Source organism: Canis lupus, chromosome 9 (genome assembly GCF_011100685.1).
Source record: "Canis lupus familiaris isolate Mischka breed German Shepherd chromosome 9, alternate assembly UU_Cfam_GSD_1.0, whole genome shotgun sequence".
Taxonomy (NCBI): Eukaryota; Metazoa; Chordata; class Mammalia; order Carnivora; family Canidae; genus Canis; species Canis lupus.
In genome coordinates this window covers 37,537,821-37,550,753 of record NC_049230.1, presented here as the reverse complement: position 1 = coordinate 37,550,753, position 12,933 = coordinate 37,537,821, and the positions used below count along the sequence as shown (strand labels likewise).

The following is a 12,933-nucleotide window of genomic DNA, read 5'->3' as shown; positions in this document are numbered from 1 at the left end:
CTTGGAAGTCAGAGACATTTCAGAAAAGCTTTCAAAGCCAAAAGTTAAGACCTGGATATAAATCTGTACTCTTATTCTCTGCCTCTCTGATGATCTTAACTTCTGTAAAACTGAGTTTTATCATCTGTAAAGTGGGCACAATGTGAGGAATGACATGAAGTGTGTGACCATACTTGGCTGGTGCCCACTGTACAGGGTATGCAGGCTGCTCCCCTTCTTTAGTCCCTGGTGGCATTTGTGTCTGTTCTAGCTTATGAAGGAGGAGAATGCACTGACCGTTCACATAGTGGTAAAGGTTACTGGTCACAGATGCTGTGTGTGCCCAGCACCAAGCAGGCATTCACCTCATGCCTGGGTCCAAAATGAATCTCTGTACTCTGCCAAGGTCATTTCAAGATCTCAGTTGTGTTCAGCTCCTGAATACAAACTCAGACACAGACGTGTCACATTCACCTGTTGAGGACAGTGGCTCATAGTTCTTCTGGTTTCACTTTTCCTTTGCCAATCTTTCTCACTGCAGAGTGACAGGCAGATTCTGTGCATCACCATGCTGCTTGGGCTGAACGACAGCAAGAACCGATTAGTGAAAGCTGCGACCTCGCGGGCCCTTGGAGTCTACGTGCTTTTCCCTTGCCTCAGACAGGTCAGAGGGAGCCTGTACCACCCTCTGTGCCTCTCATGGGCCAGAGTCATACTGGTTTGGGTGGATAGAGAGCTCTTGAGTGAGACAGTAAACTATGTTACATTGCTTTTGATCTGGTTTCTTTAATCGCTACTAAAACATGGTAGTGCCTGTAGTTCATTTATTTCCAATTACTTAGCACATTACCCCAGACTAAGAGAGAAGGGAAAAAGAGAAATGGGACATTACCTTGTGATAGTAATAATTTAGAAAGCCGATAAAGTTTTTACTAAGAAAGAAAGAAATTTCTCTTTCACTCTGTGACATTTATCTCTCTGAGAAGTGTGTAATAAATAGGGTGTATTTTAGAAATATATTTCATTGTCAGCATCATTTCCCAAGGTAGAAATCAGTGTAAGCCCAGAATTCACAGATAACGGTCACAGACCAGGTTGTAAGATGTTCCACAAGAGCAAAATCCATAGGCTCCTTGAATGTTCGTGGCATATCCTGAAATCATGGAAGACCCTCCCTTGGGGTTTTTAGTAGATGTCCAAATTGTAACATAGTAGAAGAGTAAATTGAGTAAATAAATTTTGATTTTCAAATAGAGATTTGTGGTAAAGGCTTATATCTTTCTCTGAAAATGAATTTCAGAATTTTCAAGGCAGCATTGTGAGCTCATAAAGTAACTACAGTGTTTTATCTTCTAGGATGTCATATTTGTTGCAGACACAGCAAATGCAATATTGATGTCACTTCAAGACAAATCTCTGAATGTCCGGGCCAAAGCAGCCTGGTCCTTGGGCAACCTGACAGACACTCTGATTGTCAACATGTAGGTGACTCAGCTCACTTCTCCCTCAGTGACCTCTGAGGCTTAGGTCCCTAGGAGGATATCTTACCTCTACTATAAAAGAACTAACAGTAATTCTCCCATGTTGTATATCAGTCTTCCTGCTTTGTTTTATATTTCTTCAAGTAATAAGATTAGGAAGTTATCCTTTATGTATGTTTGTGTATGTATATATATTTAATACTGTATGCTAAAATAAGTAATATATCCACATTATAAAAATGTGGAAAATATAAAAGTAGAAATTCAAAACCATAGTATGGCTGCATTTTAAGTGTCAAATTTATAATTTTTTAAAGTAATGTATTCACAGGTTAAAAAAAAATTGAAACAGTACAAAGGGGGTATTCATTATGAAGCCTTTCTCCTAACTCACTCCCCTCCCTAGAGGCAACTGTTGTTCCTCATATACTAGCATCCTGCTGTTCATTGCTTAGCTCTCACATATGATGTGTATAAGCATTCTCCTGACTCTTTTTTTTCTCCTCTTTATAAATGTTAATTACTATTACACAGCCATTACTGCACAGTGATTATTTAACCGTTTCCTTGTTATCGAACTATTTGCATTATTTTAGGGTTTGATATGCAGTGAACATTTTTGTGCACAATATCTTTATTTTGAGATACACCTTTTGGTCACATTCCTAGATGTGGACCTACTAGGTCAAAAGGTATAAACTAAGTTCTTGGTGTAATCTAAACAGATTTTTTGAGCTGTCTTCCCAAATTTTTTATAGTTATACTAAGTGAATGTATGTGTATATGTGTATACTTAACTGGGTTTTACCATTTAACATGTTTTGCCTGCTTTGGATGGAACAGGGAGACACCAGACCCAAGTTTCCAGGAAGAGTTCTCTGGTCTCCTGCTCTTGAAGATGTTGCGATCAGCTATAGAAGCATCCAGGGATAAAGACAAGGTAGATTCACAGCAAAACCTAGTGCTTCTCAGGTGGATACGTACTATATTATAGTTTTATCCCACCAAGTTTATCCCTGTTCAGAGGAGATTGAGAGAGTACTTGGTATGATGTGGCCTACTCTACCTTGCATAGTATCTTTTGTTTCCTGTCTCCTGAAAAATATCAGTGCTTTTGTAATACTACTCTGTGATCTCTCCATGTTTGTTTTAATATGATCTATTTTTGTTTTGTTTTGTTTTTTTCCAAAAAGTCTTTAAGTGTCAGGTTAGAAAGATGAGCAGCCCTTGGCTTTAATAAGTTGAAAGTATAAAAATGGGCTTTAGGGCGAGTCAGACATGGTTCAAAATCTGGCTTGCCCTGTAATGGCTGGGTGATGTTTGGTGTATTATTTAACTTCTGTGAAGGTCAGTTTCCTTATCTTGAACATGGAAGTCATGACCTCTACCTCGGTGGCCCCAGAGATGCCTTGTGTCAAAGCACCTAGCATAGGTGCTGACCCATACTGAGTGCTTAATTTAGCACAGTGATTCTGAAACTGGGAAGCCCTGTGTGGGACTAATTTGTTCAGAATTTCTGAGATTAGGGCCTGGGAATTAGTTTTTGAAAAAGAAAGCTCCCCAGATGATTCTAGTAGGCCGCAAAGGTTGAGACTTGGGAAAATTACCAGACAAGAATTTTGAAGCCTGGCCTCTCCTCACCTTGCTGCAAGCTAGATTTGTCCTCTTGCCCCTGGGCTTTCCATGCCATCTCTGCAAAATTAGGACAGACCTCTCTAAAGTCTAATCTAAAGATACCAGTGAGGACCTATGGAGAACTTCACCTTTCTGATGGTATAGGCTGTTCACCATGCAAGTCATTTCAAGAAGCTACAGCTTTATAGGCTGCTTGTCTCGTTGCTTTAAGATGTCCAAGACTTCCTGGGTTTTTTAAAGCTGAAATTATACTTTCTGTAACATCTCTTTGGCAAAGCAGATTTCTAATGCTTTTTTTTTTTTTTTTTTTTTTTTACATTTTATTGTAGGTAAAAAGCAATGCAGTCCGGGCCCTTGGAAATTTGCTTCATTTTTTACAACCATCTCATATAGAAAAGCCCAGGTTTGCTGAAATCATTGAGGAGTCTATCCAGGCCCTGATTTCTACTGTTCTAATTGAGGCTGCCATGAAAGTCCGATGGAATGCCTGTTATGCAATGGGGAATGTCTTTAAAAATCCTGCTCTTCCATTAGGTAAGAAAGTCTCAAACGAACTTCAAAAGGGGAGGGGGAAGTGGGTGGGGGGTGGAGGTGACTGGGTGATGGGCACTGAGGTGGGCACTTGACAGGATGAGCACTGGGTGTTATTCTATATGTTGGCAAATTGAACACCAATAAAAAATAAATTTATAAAAAAATAAAAAAAATAAGTAACCATTTAAAAAAAAAAAGAAAGTCTCCCTTTTCTCTCTGGTGGAGAACCCTAGGACAACACACACCAGCCTACATTGTTATTAAAGATATTCCTTAATATGTTACTTATAACAGTATTAGAAAACAATGGAAATGTTCTGAACACCTAAGTTTAGGGGAATGGTTGAGGTAAATCATAGTGTATATATTCAAAGGAATCTCTTAGAATTATGATTACAAAAAGTTTTTGATAATCTTGGAAAGTACTTCTGATGTTAAGCAAATTAAAACAGGATGTGAAATTGTTTCTACAGCTTGATCTCAATAAATGGGTAGAAAAAAGACTGAAAGAAAATTAGCGTAATTATTAACAGCAATTGCCTCTGGAGGGGACAATGAGTAGGATTTTTTTCTGCTTTCACTTACAAGAGTGTATGTTGTTTTAACAACAGGGGGTAAAAATGAAGGAGAAAAAGTGGCAAAGTATAAAGGGTGGAATTTGGAAATCCCGTGTGAGCCCTTGGAACTGAAGTGGGCTGCTGCATTGTAGGAAGCCATCTAAGTAATGACTTGCTATGTGTCGTGATAGACCATCAGTGGCTAATAGCTGCTTAGGCAGATGGGTTGTGGCTTCTAAATCCCTTCACTTTCCTTACCAGCATTTGCCTTATATGTTTGTCTCAGATAAGGTTTAAAACAAGGTAAGTTCCTGGAGAAGTTAAATCCATCCTGGGCCAGTAGAGCATGCATCAGGTTAGGGAAATCTGGCCCTCCTCCCCTTTACTGCCAAGAGCTCACAGCCAGGGAGCACCTGGCTGGCTCAGTCAGAAAAGCATGTGACTCTTGACTCTTGATCTTGAAATTGTGAGTTCAAGCCCCACATTGGGTGTAGAGATTACATACATAAACAAATAAACTTAATTAAAAAAAAGAAGAGAGAGAGCTAGCTTTCAACCTAGCACTAATGGAGAAGTAGCTTCTTAGCTTTTCCATGGAGGAAATAGCCTAACATGAAATAGCCTTTGGAGTTGGAGCTCATTAAGGTAGGTGTCTGCTTGCATGTCTTTAAAGGCAACAAAGAAAGGGGGAGGAGGTGCTAAGAGAGTTAAGGAAGCTGAAATCTATTCTTTTGCCCATCTTGAGGAATAAGAATACCCCCCAAAATGGAGTGATAGCTCTGATGGAGGAAGAAAGCAGGCTAATCTGAGACCACCAAGAAGGGAGAGACGACAGAAATCTGGGCATCATGTTCTCAGAATTAAGACAGTTGCAGGTTTTGTTAATGTGAGTTCTCTGTTCCCCAGTCACTTCCTAAATAGTATTTTCTTTTTTTTTTTTTTTTAAAGATTTATTTATTTATTTATTTATGATAGACATAAAGAGAAAGAGAGGCAGAGATACAGGAGGAGGGAGAAGGAGGCTCCATGCCGGGAGCCAGACGCGGGACTCGATCCCGGGACTCCAGGATCGCGCCCTGGGCCAAAGGCAGGCGCCAAACCGCTGAGCCACCCAGGGATCCCTTTCTCTTTTTCAATAAAATGCATGACTTGCTATGTTCAGAGCAGTGTCTGGATGCTAATCTGGGTAATGAAATGCTCTTTTGTCAGCATGAACAAGGCTGGCGTAACAGTTGTGCAGTGTACACAGTGCTGAGAAGCATCCGACTGAGAGAACAGGTGGGGCTACAATTCAGTCTATGCTCCTCCCATCAAGCCTTATGCCCTCAGGACAGCCTCTTCCCACAGAAGAAGCCTTTTTCACAGTTGCCAAACTCCCCATTTAGAGTAACAGAGGCCCCGAGCATGCAGCAGGGTTGTTTAGGGAAATGAGAAGTTTGGGAATCAGTACTTGGCCCCTTTGTCAGAATCCCATAGTCAGCACTGATCACCCTAATCTATAAGGTTAGTGTGAGAATTAAGTGAAAACAGTGATTAGCTTGAGCACTAGTGTGTGTGCTTCCTCTGCCCCTCTCTTTCTCCCCTGTTTATTTTTAAGCCTTCATTTGTTTCAATGCCAGTGGATTCTTTCTAGGAACAGCCCCGTGGACCTCCCAGGCCTATAACGCCCTGACGTCAGTTGTGACATCATGCAAGAACTTCAAAGTACGCATCAGATCTGCCACTGCCCTTTCCATCCCAAGCAAGAGAGAGCACTATGGGTCTGTTGACCAATACGTTCAGATCTGGAATGCATTGGTCACTGCCTTACAAAAGAGTGAAGACACCACAGACTTTTTGGAATTCAAGTACTGTGCCAGCCTACGGACCCAAATCTGCCAGGCACTGATTCACCTGTTGAGCTTGGCCAGTGCCTCAGACCTGCCCTGCATCAGAGAAACCCTTGAATTGAATGGGGACATGGTGCAGTCCTTTATCCTACAGTTTTTAAAATCAGGAACAGAGGGAGAGGACACTGGAGCACCCCACAACTTGCATGAAAGAGACCAGCTGGTCAGAACAGCCTTGGAGCACATAAGCAGTATCCAGGCACTGGCTGGCAACACAGCCAAGAGGGCCATCATGGGCTTTTTAGAAGATATCCTCACCATTTACTGTGACTTGTCTGGATCACAAGTAGCGCTCCCAGGATTAACAACAGATCGGTGAATAGTCCACCATACTTCCAAGTGTCAAGTGGTAATAGAAAGACCCAAGCTTGAGTATCAGATATGTAGGATTTAAGTTTAGGGATAGAAACAACCCACTTGCTTTTATTTAGAATAGGCCTAAATTTTTCTTGAATGGCTCAACCACTTTAGAGAGTGGTTCCATGGCACTGGCCACAGTCCAGATTGTTGGAGCCTCTGACCTGTGCCGCCGGAGCCAGAAGACAGAGTTGAGTGTGGGCCAAGCAGACTGGGCGGTTATGAAGCGCATTTAGCCTCAGAAAATAGAGACAAAAAGCAAAAGAATTTAGGAATGAGAATGTTGTGTGTTGTGTCTCTGTGAATTGTTTTTCTTTTATAATAAACTAATGAAAAATAGTGTGCTTAATCTCCTCTGTTTTCAGATCAAGTTGCATTTATAGAAAGCTTCCCGCAGAGCTGATGTTCAGCCAGTTTGCATTGGTGTAGCTGCTTCAGTCGCTAAAATACTGCAAAGTTCCTTACAGGTTGGTAACAGCTACTGCACTGAGCTCCCCAGGACCAACCCCAGAAGCCCCCCCCGCCCCTGCCTCCCTGCAATCCACTTAACAGAAGAGGATCCTGGCTTGCAGAGGCTGCCAGCACAGGCCCCTGTCTGTTGCATCCTGGCTGTAACGCTGACCTCTCTCCATTGCCTGACATCCCTGAGGAGACTGTGGTCCCCGGTACTAACTTTATGGTGGTTCTGCCACCTCTGAATGTTTGCCTTAAAAAAGAATTATTTAATTTAGATGATTAGAAAGAGAGGTTTTTAAATTGTATTTTGATAATGTCTAAGCAGTTATAAAAGTCACTTCTCAGTGAAGAATTATTTACATTTGAATTTACATTCATTTCTTAGCCTCCAACAGTATGTTAGAATTGATTTCAGATAGGAATTTAGATAATATAACGGAACCAGTCAAAATGATTCCATACTTATATCTGACCTGGGATACATAAGAATCAAGATGCATAGAACAGGTTTTGGCAATACATTATTTAACTATTGTTATTTAGCTTAAAATACTATATTTTAGGGCATACATATGTCCTTAGCATTTCTCCTTTGCCCCTAGAGAGTTGCTGTCTTCCCTCTGCTGTGTTCTTGGTTGCTCAGGAAATACTCCGGCAGTTTGGGAAAAAGAGTAGTCCAGAAACTGAAGGCCCGCTTTTCCATTGGTAGAGTACCAACCGGTTTCCAAAGAATTAGAACACAGGTACAGTAGAAACACCCCTATAGCACATTCTTTAAATGTGCTTTTCTTTGGAGATGACTCTAGACACGAATTGTTACAGAGACTGGAGACTGAGTTGAACCTGTACTAATCTTAGGATGAATCTTGGAACTCGTTTACTTATCACTTCCATAAAAGCAAAAATGTAGCATAGCCACTATTTGGGGGTAGGGGAGCTCTCACTGGTGAATTTCTTGATAAAATATTTGTGAAAAGACTTTGAATGGTTTGATTTGATGATTTGCTTTTTGTTTATCTTAAATCTCATTTTTTTTTAAAAAAACCTTTCACTTCAGAAAAGGTTTCCAGATCTCTGAAAACATATGTTAGGATGTCTGTATGGAGGGAAAGACCAAGGGTAAGCTGCTAGAAATCCAGGTGTCTGGGGTACAGCTCCTCTCTGGACGGGATGCTGATTCTCACTGTAGCAATATGGGAGGACCCCAGAGGCCAGAACTTCCTCAATGCCCTGGACTGGGGCCTCAGAAAAGCCGCCATTGTGAAGGGAAGCCACACAGCCAATGAAGAGTTAGAACTGAGTCTGAGGCAGAAAAATAGGAGGTCCAGCTCCAATTCCGAATTCTAATTCAGAATGCCAAATTCTGAACTTTCTTTTGATATTTAAAAGAAAAAAAAATTGGAGAAGGGGTCATTAGGTACAGATGGCTAGAGCCTTTGTTTAATAAACTGACCGCATTAGGACACCTCACTTACTTTTGAACCTTTTCTGTGATCACTGAAAGAAACTCCCTAATTTCTATCCACTTTTAGAACTTGAGGAAGGTACATGTTATAACCTCTCCTGTGGTGTTAGTTAACAGGAAAGCAGTGATTATAGGGCAGCAGAAACCTCCCATGGAATACCAGGGCAAGGGCTTCTTTGAGTCTGACATTTGTGCATGAATACAGACCCTGAGCAGACTCACTGTCTTTCCAATATAAGAGCTCTGTGAGTTATAGCTACTCTAGTTCATTTGGCCTTCACTTCATTAATACAGTGTAGTGGTTAAAAGCTTAGGCTTAGATCCTGGCTCTGCTGCTTTCTATCTGTGACCATCTTGTACCTTAGTTTTCTCATCTGTAAAATAGGGATAATAGTGCCTACCTCATAAGGATGTTCTAATGATTAAGTGAGTTAATACACAGAAAGTTCTTAGAATAGCTTCTGGTACTCAATAAACGTCAGATATTTATTTTCCTTGAATTTTCAGAGCACTAGACAGAAATACTGTCAACACACCATGAACCTCTCGTGATGACAAATAGCTGGATTCTCCTGACTGCTCCTTCAGGTGAGGTGTTACCTGGGATGCCTTGGGAAGCTGAACCTAGCAGTATGAAGAGGTACTCTACCCCAGGACCTGGGTAGCCTGCCAGACACAGCCCTGCATCTTGCCCCTACAGGTCGCCTTGGACAAGGGAAAGGACGAGATGTGTGGGAGGCCACATACCTAACAGAACCTTCCCGAGTTCTGCCTCTTGACCCATCGCTGCGGGCCAGTCAGAAATTATAGACCCAGTTTCCAAAAGCTTTGGAATTATACCTGGGTTTTAAAGAACAACTGCAACTTAATAACCACATCTGTGGGCAAGTTATTTGACCTCTCATCTGTAAACTGGGGATAGCAGTACCTCAGAGTTTAAGGAGTATGTCACATGGTACATGGAAAGCATCCAGCTTGGAGTTGGCACAGAGCAGGTGTTCAATAAAAAATGGTGCCCTCCTGGGTGTTATGCTATATGTTGGCAAATCAGACTCCAATAAAAAAATATAAAAAAAGAGAGAGAGAGAGAGAGAGAGAGAAAGAAAGAAAGAAAGAAAGAAAGAAAGAAAGAAAGAAAGAAAGAAAGAAAGAAAGAAAGAAGGAAAGAAAGAAGAAGAAAAAAGAAAGAAAGAAATGGTGCCCTCATTACACTTTTCTTTGACATCTTTCCTGGGCTTGAATGTCTGTCTCATTAGAGAAAGATCATTGGAGTGGGATCTTGAAGAAGCATATGTCTACTACTAAAAGTACAAACTTTGAGTCTTCAGGTCAAAACTAAAGAGATCTTCAGCTCCAGTGGACAAGGAAATTATCTTAGTGTTGGGGCCAGTGTCTCAGATACTTAACATTCATTTGCCTTTCCTGTACAGCACACCCAAGGACCACAGCATGGCCACTAGAAACAGCAGCACAAATGCAGTTGGGGGTGGTGGTGGTAGTGGTGGTGGTGGTGGTAGTACAACCCCTCTATAGTTAGGATTCAAAGCAGCAGCAGCTTGGATCATTTGCAGAAGCCTTTCCTTGTGAATTACTGCTTTGCAATTGATTCCATGACCAACTAGGATTTACTGTAGGAATGCAGACATTTTTTCAATGAGCAGTTCAATTAATAAAGTGTTATCACATTAACATGTCAAGTAAGAAAAAACCCCAATAGCCATTTTTATGGATTGTGAAAGCATTTGATAAAGTTTAATTTCCTTTTCTGATCAAAATTCTTTTTAAAGGGACACCTAGGTGGTTCAGTGGTTGAGCATCTATCTGCCTTTGGCTCTGGACGTGATCCTGGGGTCCTGGGATCAAGTCCTGCATCAGGCTCCCCACAGGGAGCCTGCTTCTCCCTCTGCCTGTGTCTGCCTCTCTCTGTGTGTCTCTCATGAGTAAATGAATAAAATATTTTTTTAAAATTCTTTTTAAAAAATTAAGATAATTGTTAACATCATAAAATATACTTCTCTTTTCAGTGTCTTTCCTTAAAAAGTCAGCAATGACAAGCAAGCCTGTCATCACAACTATTACCTAATGCTATACAAGATTCAATGGCCAAGGAGGGGATTAAACCAACAATAGAGTTTTCCAAAAAAAATTTTCAAAGAGAGTTTCTGAATTATCATTATTTATAGAACAGTCTGAGACCCTGAATTCACAAATCACTATTTGCAGAAAGTCAAGATAATCAGCTCAGAAAATAATAGAACTAATAAAAGTTCTTAAATCCTTAAGGTAGCTGTTTACAATTTGCCCAAATCAATGGTTCTTCCGTATGTCAGGCCATAATTGGATGCAATTTTTTATGTCAGAAAATATTCCATTCACACTAGTAACTAAAAGTAATATGTATCTAGGAATAAATTTAAACAAAGCCAATGCAAAGATTTTGTGAAAAAATAAAAAATGTTCAAAGGTCACAAAAGCAGACATTAAAAAGAGAAGGTATACCATGTTCTAGATTAAAGGATTCAATATTATAAAAGACCATTTCTCTTCAAACCTATAAATTTAAATTTCCATCAAAATCAAAATAAGATTGTTTTTGAATGACGAAACCATTCTCAATCTCATCTAGAAAAGTGAATGCAAAAATCCAAACCTAGGAATCAGGCTTTTAGCCACCAGGCTGTGGGAGAAAAGAATTTCTCCCTAAATTAGTGTGCCTCATGGAAACACCCCAGCCTTTGTAAACCCACGCCCCTGTTTGTGAAATAAAAATTCAACTCTCATTCGAGGCCTTCTCCGTCCTGTCCCTCCCACTGGATGCAGCTGTAGAGTGCGGACTAAATGCGTGGAACAGCTATCCCAAGGGGAAGGAGTAAATAGGGAACATCTGGGGGCGGGGACAGGCAAACTCCGAGCACCAGCAGACTGGCACTAAGTTTGCCATTTCCCCCTATGGTCTCCCCTGGCTTAGACCCCAAGCACACAGAAACCTGGACTTGCAGACCAGATGCAGATCACAAGAGAGAAGGTCTCTGTTTCCTCCTCTAGGAAAGGCAAAGAAGGCCGCATTGGTCATGGTCATCAGTCAGAGCGAGTGGGGAAACCCTGTTTGATGTTGCTTCTTACACCAGCCCCTTGACAAGCCCGCTCAGCAGGGGTTCTTGCAGCTAGGCTGTTGCCTAAAACTCCTGGGAGGGAACTCTTCTCTGTCCAGAGGAAGTGCAGCCCTAGCCTCAAGGGAGTGATGGCCATTGCTTTCTCTCTCCCTCTAGGTTTTCTTATCTGACCTCTTAATATGATAATATTTTGTTAATAGAACTTTGACACCAAAGGGAAATTTGAAACTTTGGGAATGAAAGAAGAACAACAGAAATGGAAACCATGTGGGTAAATATAATCAACTAGTTCCCTCGGGGACACCTAGGTGGCTCAATGGTTAAGCCTCTGCCTTGTAGGGCATGATCCTGGGGTCCAGGATCAAGTCCCACATCGGGCTGTTTGCAGGGAGCCTGCTTCTCCCTCTGCCTATGTCTCTGCCTCTCCCTCTCATGAATAAATAAATCTTTTTTAAAAAATCAACTATTTCCCTCATCTCGAGCCTTTTATAACATATTTTCAATGAAAGTGAAACAATGTCTGTTGGAGTTTTCGTAAATGTAGGAATAGTACGTATGAAAATTTTAAGAGGTAGGGTATTGGGATCTGTATAGTAGTAATAAGATTTCTACACTTCACTCGAAGCGATAAAATATTAATCCTAAATAGATTATGAAAAGTTAAGTGTTTTTGCAATCCCTAAGGACACCATATTTAAAAATTACACAAAAAGATAGTAAAAAAACTAGATTACTTGAAATACAAAAAAAAAATTCAGTTAAGACAGGAAAAGAGAAAACAGGAATGAAAAACATAGGGAACAAATAGAAAACAACAAAATGGAGTAGCCCTATATCTAAATATGTCAACAATTGAATTCAAAAGGTCTAAATTATACCAGTTAAAAGAGATTGTCAGGATGTTTAAAAAAAAAAAAAAAAGGCCCTTAATACCTAACTATTCACTTTATAAGAGGTCCATTTTTTTAAAGATTTTATTTATTTATTTATAAAAATTCTATTTATTTTTTCATGAGAGACACACAGAGAGAGGCAGAGACAAAGGCAGAGGGAGAAGCAGGCTCCCTGCAGGGAGCCCAATGTGGGACTCCATCCCAGGATCCTGGGATCATGCCCGAAGGCTCAACCACTGAGCCACCCAGGCATCCCAGAAACCCATTTTTAGTAAATAGTGTAGGTTAAAAATAAAAGAACAACAAAAAAAGAAACTATACCATGCATATATTAATCAAGGGAAAGCTGGAGTAGCTATGTTAATATCAGACAAAATTGACTTCAGAGCAAGGGTATTTACCGGTGATAAAGAAGGACACTATAGAATGACAAGGTCAACAAAGAAGACACAATAATCCTAAATGGCTGTATACCTAACAATAAACGTTCAAACTACATAAAGCAAAAACTGGTAGCATTGCAAAGAGAGATGGTGAATCAGCCTACAATTATAGTTGGAGACTTCAATACTTC

General features: G+C 40.5%; 1 protein-coding gene across 10 annotated transcripts in view; it reads left to right on the top strand.

Annotated features, from left to right (window-relative positions):
• The window catches only part of HEATR6 (HEAT repeat containing 6), a 40,305-nt gene extending 27,907 nt beyond the window's left edge, over window positions 1-12,398 (top strand). Inside the window, exons 16-24 of one of the 10 annotated variants that reach the window (XM_038548067.1) lie at window positions 521-643; window positions 1,336-1,460; window positions 2,304-2,400; window positions 3,425-3,629; window positions 5,820-6,390; window positions 6,798-6,899; window positions 7,491-7,631; window positions 8,861-8,941; window positions 9,054-12,398. In XM_038548067.1, the coding sequence (XP_038403995.1) occupies window positions 521-643; window positions 1,336-1,460; window positions 2,304-2,400; window positions 3,425-3,629; window positions 5,820-6,390; window positions 6,798-6,861 (1,185 nt within the window). In that variant the 3' untranslated portion in view covers window positions 6,862-6,899; window positions 7,491-7,631; window positions 8,861-8,941; window positions 9,054-12,398. Of the gene's footprint in view, window positions 1-520; window positions 644-1,335; window positions 1,461-2,303; window positions 2,401-3,424; window positions 3,630-5,395; window positions 5,465-5,819; window positions 6,900-7,490; window positions 7,632-8,860; window positions 8,942-9,053 lie in introns of those variants that run through there. The other 9 variants (XM_038548069.1, XM_038548071.1, XM_038548074.1 and 6 more) reach the window with 9 other exon arrangements.
• Window positions 12,399-12,933: the final 535 nt, after the last annotated feature.